At 43.2% G+C, this 14,600-nt stretch overlaps 1 protein-coding gene across 1 annotated transcript; it reads left to right on the forward strand.

Annotated features, from left to right (window-relative positions):
* The first annotated feature begins 10,814 nt into the window (after nt 1-10,814).
* LOC126946417 (endogenous retrovirus group K member 19 Rec protein-like) lies at nt 10,815-12,792 on the forward strand. Its single transcript, XM_050776673.1, has 2 exons — nt 10,815-11,018; nt 12,736-12,792. The coding sequence occupies exons 1-2, from the start codon at nt 10,815-10,817 to the stop codon at nt 12,790-12,792; spliced, it is 261 nt and encodes an 86-aa protein (XP_050632630.1).
* Nucleotides 12,793-14,600: the final 1,808 nt, after the last annotated feature.

Below are 14,600 nucleotides of genomic sequence, written 5' to 3' on the forward strand. Positions count from 1 at the left end.
TACATTTGAGGAGGATGATTCTTTATTGTAGGGGCCGTCCTGTGGAATGTTGAAAAACATCCCTGGGCTCCATTCCCTAGAAGCAGGGAGTGACCACCACCTTCTCCCCAGTCGTGACAACCAGAAATATCTCTAGTCATGGCACAATGTCTCCCAGGGTGCAGAATCACTCGGGTTGAAAACACTGGTGTTAAGGACGTACTTTGCAGATGACTGGAGAACACTTAATTACGATCATGCTGGGTAAGCAATTTCAATTTCTTTCTCATACTCCCATGTCCTTCAGAGCTGGTAGCAGAATCAAGTTCCACACCTGAATCTCTTAGCACGAACGTTATACACCAGTACTTGCCAGCTGCATTTACAATGCGAGCATTCCAAAAGAAATACTCTCTTAGCATCAAGTAAACTCATTTATTCTTTTTTTGTTTTTTTTTTTTGAGACGGGCTCACTCTGTTACCCAGACTGCAGTGCAGTGGCACAATCACTGTCACTGCAGCCTTGACCTCCTGACTCAAACGATCCTCCCACCTCAGCCTCCTGAGTAGCTGGGACCACAAGCACACGCCACCACATGTGGATAGCTTTTTTTTTTTTTTTGGGAAAATGGGGTCTTGCTATGTTGCGCCCTCTAATCACTAACTCCTGGCCTCAAGCAGTCCTCCTGCTTCAGCCTCCCAGAATGCTGGGATTACAGGTATGAGCCACTGTACCCAGCCTGACAATACATATTCTTTAGCAAAGTTCAGATCCCTACCATAATCCTAACCTTGTCTTCTGCATGCAGCTTTCATCTCTGAACAAGGCGGATATTCACTTTCCCTTGACTCCAAGTTTAACTACAAAGTAAATTGATCTCATTGTTATCTTGGGCACCATGCTAGAATAAGCAAAACAAATACAAGACAACAACAACAACAGAAGTGTAGCCTGTGAGGTTAGAAGCAAGATGGAATCGGTCATGTTCGATTTCTCTCATTATTTATAATTCTGTAAAGGTGGTTTCATCCATCTTTCCCAAACAACCACTTCATATTCCACTCTAGCTGGAATGTATTTATCCTGGGCTATGGTTTAAAGTGTCACTGTAAAGGGTGACCTAAGGAGCCACTCCTTTTGGGCAGAATTCCTTCTCTACCTGGCCACCATTTTCCATATTCCTTGCACAGTTAATACTTGAAAATATTCAGCCATAACTTAAAATTTTCATATGGGTTGCACACAAGAAGACAATCTTGAAATCCGTGTTTCTAAAGTAGTTGCTTCAGCTTTGACATCATGAAGAAAAAGAAATGCCCATGCGGGTAAAATGGATGGTTTGCCCACATGAGAAAATGTCTTATATAGGGTGATGTATTTTTAAGAAAACCTATGAAAAGCTATTTTTATCTCAACTATCATCGTCTACTTTGAACAGAACCTGACTTAAGAAAAGGTTGGCTGGGTGCAGTGGCTCGTGCCTGTAATCCCAGAACTTTGGGAGGCTGATATAAGATTGCTTGAGCCTAGGAGTTCAAAACCAATCTTGGAACATAGTGAGTCCTGGTCTCTAATAATTTGTTTTTTTTAATAAAAATGTTGCTCTTACTATTTTATGTCATAAGTATCAAATCTTTTCTAATCTCTTTGGACTCCTAATCTCTCATCCATTCTGAAGATGTGCATGTCAGCATGCATCTAATTTTAAATAGCAATACATTTCTTACGTTGCACATATATTACATGCCCTAAATCAAGAGAAGTCGGTGGAGAGGTACAAAAATACCATTGGATAGAAGGGATAAGTTCTAGTATTTGATAGTACAGTCGGGAAATTATAGTGAACAATGATTTGTCCAGCCTATGACACAGTGAGACCATGTCTCAAAAATTAAAATGAAAACAAAACAAAATAATGATTTGTTTTATGTTTCAAAATAGCTAGAAAAGAATTGTAGTGCTCCAAACACCAAGAAAGTATGAATGTTTGAGGTGATGGATACCCCAGATTCCCTGACTGGATCATGACACATTGTATGCGTGTTTCAAAAGATTACGTATATCCCCAAAATTTGTACACAGCCAGGTATGGTGGTGCACACCTGTAGCCCCAGCTACCATGAGGCTGAGGCAGGAGGATCGCTTAAGACTAAAAGGTTGAGGCTGCAGTGAGCTATGATTGTACCACTGCACTTTAGCCTGGGCAAAAGAGTGAGGCCCTTTCTCATGAAAAAAATGTACAATGATGATATATGAATTTTAAAAAATGAGATGGGATTTTCCCCTTGACCCCCTTCATGGGCAGGAACTGGAGTGGCTCATTTCACTCAGCCTGCAGTCCATGGATGACTAAGTGTTAACAGCCCAGCAAAGGGTCAGGGTCACAGCCTTCTGCACCCACCCTTTTTGACACCTGAGTTCTTGTTTGGCATCCAGGTGCTCACAGGAATGGATTGAAGGGTAGTGTATGCAGAGGGTTTTACCGGGCGATGGATGTGGCTCTCAGATGGATGTGCTCTCAGCAGAATGGGAGTTGGAAAGGGGATGGTGTGGGAAGAAGATGATCTTTCTCTGAAGCCCAGTCATCTCTGGCTGGGCTCCCATCTGAAGCTGCACCATCTGAAGTTAGCTTCTATTTGTAGTCTCCGACGCTCAGCCACTTGTATACCTAACGCTCAGCAGCTTGCATCCCTGACTGCTTGCATCAGCTGCTTGTGTTGCTCTGCCAGCGGAAGTCTGGTTTTCATGGGCACAGGATAGCGGTCAGGGTAGGCCAAAAGGGCAATCACTTGGGTTGAAAAATGGGTTCAGCTGTTTTCACTTAGGACCAAGTTTCCAGGCTTGAGGGTGGAGTTTAGCCAGGAGCCCAGGTGTTCTGTATCATTTCCCCCCTCTGGAGAGGCACATCTAACTGCCGTTAGGAAATGGATGACAACCAGTCTTAGCTACTTCCTGCTGAAAGAGGGCGCTGTTTGGGGAAAACGGCAGTCAGATTCCTCGCAGAGGTCTACCAATGGGTCCCCAGCAAAGGCAAGCCATCATCTGAGGCTCCAGCTGCCTGCCCATTTGGAGTCTTGATGGCCTCTAGGTGAAAGAAGAAATAAGCTTTACAAGGTTAAGTAGGCATGGGTCAAACATGTGTATTATACAAAGAAAGAATCCAGTGCCAAACATCTCAGAAACAAGAAGTAAAACTTGCTAACAGCATTGTACCCCAAGCTGCCTCACCCTGGTGAAAGAAAGTAAACCTCGTATGGGTGCAGTTAAACTTTATGAGACAGTAAGTGCTCTTGCCACATCTGTAGGAGTTAACAGGTGAACCTTAGAAATTCTGAGGTTTGTGGGCATGCACGGTGGGCAATAAAGCTTCTGCCTCTTTCTTGTGTTTAAAAGACCAAGGTGGTCATTCTCAGGATGTCCTCTAAAGTACTATCTGGTCCCAGGGTCTGTTTCTGAGTATAAACGGGAGGTGGAAAAGTGTGTTGGTTGCCCAGTCTGAAAGACAGAGAATTAGGCATCCCTCAATTCCCTTTCTTCTTTCAGTGATAACTTGGGGTATGAGGCAGAGAGGAAGTGGGCATCCCCCTTTCCTCTTTTATCTTTTCATCCCCAAGTCCCAGCAACCTTGACAGGTGCCACCCATGGGTGCCAATGTGGCTTGCACCCATGAAGCAGGGAGAGCCTAGAGAATAGGAATTATTTGCATTCACCTATGCCTCTACCTCCCTTACTGTTGACAACCTTTGAGTTTCCTGGGCCTCATTTATGCCATAGAGTATGGCCTCCTTCTGTAAAGTGGGGGTTTAATTGACAGGAATTGGTCCTGCCTATTTACACTGTGCCTGTTGCCTGGCTCAGATCTGGTTTTCCTTTCTAGGGCCTCAACCTGGAGCTTAGAATTGAGTTTGAGACCAAAAAAAAAAAAAAAAAAAAAAAAAAAAAAAAAGTATTTCAGGGGCTGCAGAGATTTATTTAGATCAAGTCCCAAACAGGCCTTGCCAAATTTACAGCTAACAGCCCACAGAAGATGCTCCTCTGTCGTTTCCCTATCATAAGCAGAGTGCTGACGTAGAAAGAGAACTCTCTTACTTGGAAAAGAAGAAAAACAACTTAAAGTGCATGGTGGGGGTGGGGAACATGGGGAAAGAGCCTCTTGCTCTTTGGAAATGGGTTCCTTTGATCACTGTATCCCTTCCCCGGTTCAGACTAGTTAGACTTTCATGAAGGGAAAGAGAGCCAACATTCATTTTACCTGAAGACAAGAGAGAGGTAGCAGGGTCTCAGAAAAGAGACAGATCCAACAATTCCGCATTTTAACCCACGCTTTGTTGTATCCTGGACAAGCCTCCAAATGAAATGGGATTGTTCCCTTGACCCCCTTCATGGGCAGAAACCGGAGTGGCTCGTTTCACTCAGCCTGCCATTCCTGGACAGCTAAGTGTTAACAGCCCAGTGAAGGGTCAGGGTGACAGCCTCCTGCACTTGCCCTTCTTGACACCTGAGTTCTTGTTCAGCATCCAGGAAAAATATGCTCACATGAGCAGATTGAAGGGTAGTGTATGTGGAGGACTTTATTGGGCAATGGCTGTGGCTGTCAGTGGAATGGGGGGTTGGAAAGGGGATGGTGTGGGAAGATGATGATCTTTCCCTGAAGCCCAGCTGTCTCTGGCCGGGCTCCTCTCAGAAGCTGCATTGTCTGAAGTTAGCCATGTCTATCTGTAGTCTCCGATGCTCAGCCGCTTGTATCCCAGCCTTCAGCAGCTTGTATCCCCAACCACCTGTGTTGCTCTGCCAGCTGAAGTCTGGTTTTTATGGGCACAGGATAGCGGGTGGGACAGGCCAAAATGGCAACTATTTGGGTAGAAAAAAGAGGTCAGTCGTTTTCACTTGTGGTCTGAGGTTCCAGGCTTGAGGGTGGAGTTTAGCCAGGAGCCATCCATTCTGTACCAAAGAGACATAAAATAAGGTAGAAAAAGATTAAACAAAACTGAGAGAGAGAGAGAGAGAGAGAGAAGTGTCTGAACTCTGAGCGGCAACTTCAAAAAACCAGGTAAAGAGTCCCATTAGGACAATAAAGAAGGAACCCAAGTTCATTGTAAACCTACAAATCAGGATGACTAAATGCTCCTTCTAAGGTCCAACGCTGAATTTATACCAGCTCGGGTCCACAAAGAATAGAAGAGGAGACGTAAATGGCAAGATAAAGGGTGAAATCTTCTTCCTTGGTGTGTGCTTTTTATCTCATCTCTAGCCTATCCCATCTTTATTTTATGTAGGGAAAAGAAAGAGAGATCAGACTGTTACTGTGTCTATGTAGAAAGGGAAGATATAAGAAATTTCATTTTGACATGTACCCTGAACAATTGCTTTGCCCTGAGATGCTGTTAATCTGTAACTTTACCCCAGCCACGTTGCCTCAACCTCTTTGCCCCAATCTTGAGCTCACAAAATCATGTGTCGTATAGAATCAAGGTTTAAGGGATCTAGGGCTGTGCAGGATGTGCTTTGTTAACAAAATGTTTACAAGCGGTATGCTTGGTAAAAGTCATCGCCATTCTCTAGTCTGGATAAACCGGAGGCACCACGCACTGTGGAAAGCCGCAGGGACCTCTGCCCTGGAAAGCCGGGTATTGTCCAAGGTTTCTCCCCATGTGAGAGTCTGAAATATGGCCTCGTGGGATGAGAAAGACCTGACCGTCCCCCAGTCTGACACCTGTGAAGGGTCTGTGCTGAGGAGGATTAGTGAAAGAGGAAAGCCTCTTGCAGTTGAGGTAGAGGAAGGCCACTGTCTCCTGCCTGCCCCTGGAAACTAAATGTCTCGGTATAAAGCCCGATTGTACATTTGCTCAATTCTGAGATGGGAGAAAAACCGCCCTGTGGCGGGAGGTGAGACATGTTGGCAGCAATGCTGCTCTGTTATCCTTTGCTCCACTGAGATGCTTGGGCGGAGAGAAACACAAATCTGGCCGACGTGCACATCCAGGCATAGTATCTCCCCTTGAACTTAATTATGACGCAGATTCTTTTGCTCACAGGTTTTCTTGCTGACCTTCTCCCTGTTATCACCCTGCTCTCCTGCCGCATTCCTCTTGCTGAGATAATGAAAATAATAATCAATAAAACCTGAGGGAACTCAGAGACCGGTGCCGGTGCAGGTCCTTGGTATGCTGAGTGCCGGTCTCCTGGGCCCACTGTTGTTTCTCTATACTTTGTCTTTGTGTCTTATTTCTTTTCTCAGTCTCTCGTCCCACCTGACGAGATATACCCACAGGTGTGGAGCGGCAGGCCGCCCCTTCAATTTTATCTTTATCAAAGTGGGGCATCTCTTAAGGCGTGAGCCATTGGCATTGCCTTATGCATAGCTCCTCCAATCCCATCACAAGCCTTCACATATTAATTACATCAACTCCTGCTGGAACTTTTCCTCTTAATGGCTTTATGGCTGACTGACATTCTGGATTTGCATTTTGATAAGCCATTATTTCTACAATAACTTTTCGGACGTTATCATCTGCAATGGATTTTTGAGCGGCATCTTGCAACCTTGCCACAAAGTCTGGATATGGCTCTTTAGAGCCTCGTCTGATTGAATTAAAAGAAGGGCAGGAGGTTTCTGGGTCCTGAATTTTTTTCCCAGGCCCTGAGGCAAATAGCCCTTAGTTGTTCAATAGCCTCATTCTGCATTATTGATTGTTGATTAATAGTGCTCCAATTTGGACCTGTTCCTAGCAATTGGTCTGCATCTATGTTAACAGCAGGAGAAATGGCCTGATTTTTCCGTACCTGTTGTTGTACTCCATCCATCCACCGGGTTTTAAACTGTAGAAACTGAGAGGGTGAAAGGGAAGATTTAGCCAAAATTTCCCAATCATAAGGAATAAGCCTATTTCCATGAGCAATGGAATCTAATAATGTTCTCATATAAGGAGAGTTGGGTCCATATTGTTTAACTCCTTCCTTCATGTCTTTTAACATTTTCATGGTGAAAGATTCATATCTAGGCTCAGTTCGGACAGACGCTCCTGCTTGACTCCCTTTCCCGGCCGGTATCGGTTGTAAAATTACCGGGTATTGCCATGCCTCCAAATCTCTCTGTTTTCTGGCTGTGTCAATGGTTTCTTTAGGAGGACAAGTTAGAACATTTGGGGGGAAATGTTATAATTGTGGTCAAATCGGTCATCTAAAAATGAATTGCCCAGTCTTAAATAAACAGATAAATATAAAGAGCCACTGGCCTGTGTCCAAGACGTGGAAAAGGAAAACGTTGGGCTAAGGAATGTTGTTCTAAATTTGATAAAAATGGGCGACCATTGCTGGGAAATGGGAAGAGGGGCCAGCCTCAGGTCCCGCAACAAAGTGGGGCGTTCCCGATTCAGGATTCAGCCGTTTGTTCCTCAGAGTTTTCAGGGACAACGACCCCCACAGCAAATCCCACCACTTCAGGAAATCAGCCAATGACAACAATACAACAGCTGTCCCCGCCGCAGCAGGCAGCACAGCAGGAGATTTCTGTTCCACTCAAATGATTTCTTTGCTCCCTGGAGAGCCCCCACAAAACATTCCTACAGGGGTATATGGCCCGCTGCCAGAAGGGACGGTAGGCCTTATTTTAGGAAGATCAAGTCTAAATCTGAAGGGAGTCCGAATTCATACTGGGGTAATTGATTCAGATCATAAAGGGGAAATTCAGTTAGTGATCAGCTCCACTGTGCCCTGGAGTGCCAATCCAGGCGATAGAACTGCTCAATTACTGCTTTTGCCTTATATTAAAATTGGGGATAGCAAAACAGAAAGAACAGGAGGGTTTGGAAGCACCAACCCTGCCGAAAAAGCTGCTTATTGGGCTAGTCAGGTCTCAGAGAATAGACCTGTGTGTACAGTCACTATTCAGGGAAAGCCGTTGAAAGAATTAGTGGATACTGGGCCTGATGTTTTTATGATCGCCTTAAATCAATGGCCAAAAAATTGGCCTAAACAAAAGCCTGTTACAGGACTTGTCGGTGTGGGCACCGCCTCAGAAATGTATCAGAGTGCTATGATTTTACATTGTCTAGGACCTGATAATCAGGAAAGTCCAGTTCAGCCTATGATTACTTGTATTCCAATTAATTTATGGGGCCGAGCTGAGACTTGTTACAACAGTGGCATGCAGAGATTACTATTCCAGTCTCCCTATACAGCCCCACGAGTCAAAAAATCATGACTAAAATGAGATATCTCCCTGGCAAAGGACTAGGGAAAAATGGAGAAGGCATTAAAGTCCCAATTGAGACTGAGGAAAATCCAGAAAAAGGAATAGGGTATCCTTTTTAGGAGTGGCCACTGCAGAGCCTCCAAAACCCATTCCATTAACTTGGAAAACAGAAAAGCCTGTATGGGTAAATCAGTGGCCACTACCAAAACAAAAGTTGGAGGCTTTACACTTATTGGCAAAGGAACAATTAGAAAAGGGACATATTGAGCCTTCATTTTCGCCTTGGAATTCTCCTGTGTTTGTAATTCAGAAAAAATCCGGCAGATGGCGCATGCTAACTGACTTAAGAGCCGTTAATGCGGGAATTCAACCCATGGGGCCTCTCCAACCCGGGCTGCCCTCTCCGGCCATGATTCCCAAAGATTGGCCTTTAATTATAATTGAGCTAAAGGATTGCTTTTTTACCATTTCTCTGGCAAAACAGGATTTTGAAAAATTTGCTTTTACTGTACCAGCCATAAATAATAAAGAACCAGCCACCAGATTTCAGTGGAAAGTCTCGCCTCAGGAAATGCTTAATAGTCCAACTATTTGTCAGACTTCTGTAGCTCAAGTTCTTCCACCAGTTAGAGACAAGTTTTCAGACTTACATCATTCATTATGTTGATGATATTGTAGAAATGAGGGACAAATTAATTGACTGTTACACATTTCTGCAGATGGAGGTTGTAAATGCAGGCCTGACAATAGCGTCTGATAAGATTCAGACTTCCACTCCTTTTCATTATTTGGGAATGCAGGTAGAGGAAAGAAAGATTAAACCACAAAAAATAGAAATAAAAAAAGACACATTAAGAACCTTGAATGACTTCCAAAAATTGCTAGGAGATATTAATTGGATTCGGCCAACTCTAGGCATCCCTACTTATGCCATGTCAAATTTGTTCTCTATCTTGAGAAGGGATCCGGACTCGAATAGTAAAAGAACATTAACTCCAGAGGCAACCAAAGAAACAGAATTAGTTGAAGAAAAAATTCGGTCAGCACAAGTAAATAGAATAGATCATTTAGCCCCACTCCAACTTTTGATTTTTGCTACTGTATATTCTCCAATAGGCATTATTGTTCAAAATACAGATCTTGTGGAGTGGTCGTTCCTTCCTTACAGTACAATTAAGACTTTTACATTGTACTTGGATCAAATGGCTACATTAATTGGTCAGGCAAGACTACAAATAGTAAAATTGTGTGGAAGTGACCCAGATAAAATCATCGTTCCTTTCAACAAGGAACAGCTTAGACAAGCCTCTATCGATTCTGCTGCATGGCAGATTGGTCTTGCTGATTTTGTGGGAATTATTGACAATCATTACCCCAAAACAAAAATCTTCCAGTTTTTAAAATTGACTACTTGGATTTTACCTACAATTACCACACATAAACCTTTAGAAAATGCTCTGACGGTGTTTACTGATGGTTCCAGCAATAGAAAAGTGGCTTACACCGGGCCAAAAGAAGGAGTCATTAAAACTCAATATCACTCAGCTCAAAGAGCAGAGTTGGTTGCTGTCATTTCAGCGTTACAAGATTTTAATCAGCCTATTAACACTGTTTCAGATTCTGCATAGGTAGTACAGGCTACAAAGGATGTCGAGACAGCCCTAATCAAATCTAGTATGGATGATCAGTTAAATCAGCTGTTTAATTTGTTGCAACAAACTGTAAGAAAAAGAAATTTCCCATTTTATATTAGTCATGTTTGAGCACATACTAATTCACCAGGGCCTTTAACTAAGGCAAATGAACAAGCTGACTTGCTAGTATCATCTGCCTTCATGGAAGCACAAGAACTTCATGCCCTGACTCATGTAAATGCAACAGGACTAAAAAGTAAATTTGATATCACGTGGAAACAGGCAAAGACTATTGTACAACATTGCAGTGAGTGTCAAGTCCTACATCTGCCCACTCAGGAGGCAGGAGTTAATCCCAGAGGTCTATGTCCTAATGCGTTATGGCAAATGGATGTCACACATGTACCTTCATTTGGAAAATTGTCATTTGTTCATGTGACAGTTGATACTTATTCACATTTCATATGGGCAACCCCCCAGGCAGGAGAAAGTACTTCCCATGTTAAAAGACATTTATTATCTTGTTTTGCTGTCATGGGAGTTCCAGAAAAAATTAAAACAGATAATGGGCCAGGATACCGTAGCAAAACATTTCAAAAATTCTTAAATCAGTGGAAAATTACACACACAACAGAAATCCCTTATAATTCTCAAGGACAGGCCATAATTGGAAGAACTAATAGAACACTAAAAGCTCAATTGGTTAAACAAAAAAAGGAAAAAGAGAATAAGGAGTATAACACTCCCCAGATGCAACTTAATCTAGCACTCTATACTTTAAATGTTTTAAACGTTTATGGAAATCAGACCACTACTTCTGCAGAACGACATTTCACTGGTACAAAGAACAGCCCACATGAGGGAAAACTGAACTGGTGGAAAGACAACAAAAAGAAGACATGGGAAATAGGGAAGGTAATAACATGGGGGAGAGGTTTTGTTTGTTTTTCACCAGGAGAAAATCAGCTTCCTGTCTGGATACCCACTAGACATTTAAAGTTCTACAATGAACCCATCGGAGATGCAAAGAAAAGCGCCTCCGCAAAGACGGAAAACCCGCAATCAAGCATCATCGACTCTTCAGGTAAACAAAACGGTGGTATCAGAAGAACAGATGCAGTGGCCATCCACCAAGGAAGCAGAGCCACCGACCTGGGCCCAACTAAAGAAGCTGACACAGTTAGTTGAAAAAAGCCTGAAGAGCACAAGGGTAACACAAATTCGAGAGAATATGCTGCTTGCAGCTTTGATGGTTGTATCAACGGTGGTAAGTCTCCCTATGTCTGCAGGAGCAACTGCAGCTAATTATACTTACTGGGCCTATGTGCCTTTCATGCCCTTAATTCAGGCAGTCACTTGGATGGATAATTCTATTAAAGTATATGTTAACAATAGTGCATGGGTACCAGGCCCTACAGATGACCATGGCCCTGCCCGACCTAAAGAAGAAGAAATGATGATAAACATTTCCACTGGGTATCATTATTCTCCTATTTGCCTGGGGAAGGCACCAGGATGCTTAATGCCTACAACCCAAAATTGGTTGGTAGAAGCACCTACTGTCAGTGCCATCAGTAAATTTACTTATCACATGGTAAGTGGAATGTCACTCGGGCCACAGATAAATAATTTACAGGACTCTTCTTATCAAAGATAATTAAAATTTAGGCCTAAGGGAAAACCTTGCCCCAAGGAAATTCCCAAAGAATCAAAAGACCCAGAAGTCTTAGTTTGGGGAGAATGTGTGGCTGACACTGCGGTGGTATTACAAAACAATGAATTTGGAACTGTTATAGACTGGGCCTCTCGAGGCCAATTATATTACAATTGTACGGGCCAGACTCACTCATGTTCACAGGCCCATCTGTCTGGCCCACTAATCCTGCCTATGATAGTGATTTAACTAAAAGACTGGACCAGGTTTATAGAAGGTTAAAATCACCCTATCCATGGAAAAGGGGGGGAAAGGAAATTTCATCATCTCGACCAAAGTTAGTTAGTCCTGTTACTGGTCCTGAACATCCAGAATTATGGAAGTTTACTGTGGCCTTTACAAAAAATTGTAAGCCATATTATACTATTAACCTAAATTCCAATCTGACAATTCCTTTACAAAGTAGTGTAAAACCCCCTTATATGCTAGTTGTAGAAAACATAGTTATTAAACCAGATTCCCACACTATAACCTGTACAAATTGTAGATTGTTTACTTGCATTGATTCAACTTTTGATTGATAGCACCGTATTCTGCTAGTGAGGGTAAGAGAGGGCGTGTGGATCCCTGTGTCCATCGACCGACCATGGGAAGCTTCCCCATTCGTCCATATTTTAACAGAAGTATTAAAAGGAGTTCTAACTAGATCCAAAAGACTCATTTTTACTTTCATTGCAGTGATTATGGGTCTTATTGCAGCTACTGCTGCGGCTGCTGGAATACTTTACATTCCTCTGTTCAAATTGCAGAATACGTAAATAATTGGCAAAAGAATTTCTCAAAATTGTGGAATTCTCAGACCCAAATAGATCAAAAATTGGCAAATCAAATTAATGATCTTAGACAAACTGTCATTTGGATGGGAGATAGGCTCATGAGCTTGGAATATCTTTTTCAGTTATAGTGTGACTGGAATACATCAGATTTTTGTATTACACCTCGAGCCTATAATGAATCTAAACATCACTGGGAAATGGTTAGACACCATCTACAAGGAAGAGAAGATAATCTTACTTTAGATATTTCAAAATTAAAAAAACAAATTTTAAGGCATCAAAAGTCCAGTTAAATCTGGTGCCAGAAACTGAGGCAATGGTGAAAGCTGCTGATGGCCTCACAAATCTTAACCCCGCCACTTGGGTTAAAACCACTGGAAGTTCCACTATTGCAAATTTTGTATCAATCCTTGTATGTGTGTTCTCTCTGTTGTTAGTCTACAGGTGTATCCAGCAGCTCCAGAGAGACAACGACCAGCGAGAACCGGCCATGATGATGATGGCAGTTTTGTCAAAAAGAAAAGGGGGATATGTAGGGAAAAGAAAGAGAGATCAGACTGTTACTGTGTCTATGTAGAAAGGGAAGATATAAGTAAGAAATTTCATTTTGACATGTACCCTGAACAATTGCTTTGCCCTGAGATGCTGTTAATCTGTAACTTTGCCCCAGCCACTTTGCCCCAACCTCTTTGCCCCGACCTTGAGCTCACAAAAACATGTGTTGTATGGAATCAAGGTTTAAGGGATCTAGGGCTGTGCAGGATATGCTGTGTTAACAAAATGTTTACAAGCGGTATGCTTGGTAAAAGTCATCGCCATTCTCTAGTCTGGATAAACCGGAGGCACCACGCACTGTGGAAAGCCGCAGGGACCTCTGCCCTGGAAAGCCGGGTATTGTCCAAGGTTTCTCCCCATGTGAGAGTCTGAAATATGGCCTTATGGGATGAGAAAGACCTGACCGTCCCCCAGTCTGACACCTGTGAAGGGTCTGTGCTGAGGAGGATTAGTAAAAGAGGAAAGCTTCTTGCAGTTGAGGTAGAGGAAGGCCACTGTCTCCTGCCTGCCCCTGGAAACTAAATGTCTCGGTATAAAGCCCGATTGTACATTTGCTCAATTCTGAGATGGGAGAAAAACCGCCCTGTGGCGGGAGGTGAGACATGTTGGCAGCAATGCTGCTCTGTTATCCTTTGCTCCACTGAGATGCTTGGGCGGAGAGAAACACAAATCTGGCCGACGTGCACATCCAGGCATAGTATCTCCCCTTGAACTTAATTATGACGCAGATTCTTTTGCTCACAGGTTTTCTTGCTGACCTTCTCCCTGTTATCACCCTGCTCTCCTGCCGCATTCCTCTTGCTGAGATAATGAAAATAATAATCAATAAAACCTGAGGGAACTCAGCGACCGGTGCCGGTGCAGGTCCTTGGTATGCTGAGTGCCGGTCTCCCGGGCCCACTGTTGTTTCTCTGAGTCTTATTTCTTTTCTCAGTTTCTCATCCCACCTGACGAGATATACCCACAGGTGTGGAGCGGCAGGCCGCCCCTTCAATTTTATCTTTATCAAAGTGGGGCATCTCCTAAGGCGTGTTTGTGAGAAACAAGACAGAAAAAACTCTCGTGGAGAGAAAAAACCTGCTCTTTTGAGTTTGGTGGTCCTTTGGGGCATGCTTTGTTGGGAGAACAGCAGAAAATATGCAGAGAACTCCAGGGAGTTCTTGGTGGTGATTTGTCACCTTCACCAGGCAAAGGGATGGCTGAGATGGCCTGGCCGCTAGGGAACTCCCAGACCCTCGAGGAGAGGTATGTCTTCTTATGACTGCAAGTAAGGGATTTACATGGGTTGGGAGAACCACTATTTTTTCCCCCAGCATAGAGATTACTTTTGTTATTTTTTAAAAAATTGATCTATATCTTGTTAGTATAACCCCAGCACTCTGGGAAGCTGAGGTGGGAGGATTGCTTAAGTCCAGGAATTGGAGACCAGCCTGGACAACATGGCGAAACCTGGTCTCTACTAAAAATACAAAAATTAGCCAGGTGTGGTGGCGCACACCTGTGATCCCAGCTGTGCAGGAGGCTGAGCCACGAGAATCTCAGAGCCCGGGAGTTTGACACTGCAGTGAGACAAGATTGTACCACTGCACTCCAGCCTGGGTAAGAGTGAGATACTGTCAAAAAAAAAAAAAAAAAAAAAAAAAAAAAAAAAAAGAAAGAAAGAAAAGAAAAACAGCCAAAAAACCTGTAAGTCAGAATTTCTACAGGTTGGCTCTGTACCAGAATTGCCTCAGACAGTTTTTCAAAT

The sequence above is a fragment of the Macaca thibetana genome, chromosome X (assembly GCF_024542745.1).
Source record: "Macaca thibetana thibetana isolate TM-01 chromosome X, ASM2454274v1, whole genome shotgun sequence".
Classification (NCBI taxonomy): domain Eukaryota; kingdom Metazoa; phylum Chordata; class Mammalia; order Primates; family Cercopithecidae; genus Macaca; species Macaca thibetana.

Bases quoted from the DNA above. Each gene is read 5' to 3' on its own strand.
- LOC126946417 (XM_050776673.1), top strand. From the start codon at position 10,815: ATGAACCCATCGGAGATGCAAAGAAAAGCGCCTCCGCAAAGACGGAAA. The intron at 11,019-12,735 runs GTAACACAAATT...CTCTGTTGTTAG, and splicing joins AAAGCCTGAAGAGCACAAGG to TCTACAGGTGTATCCAGCAG.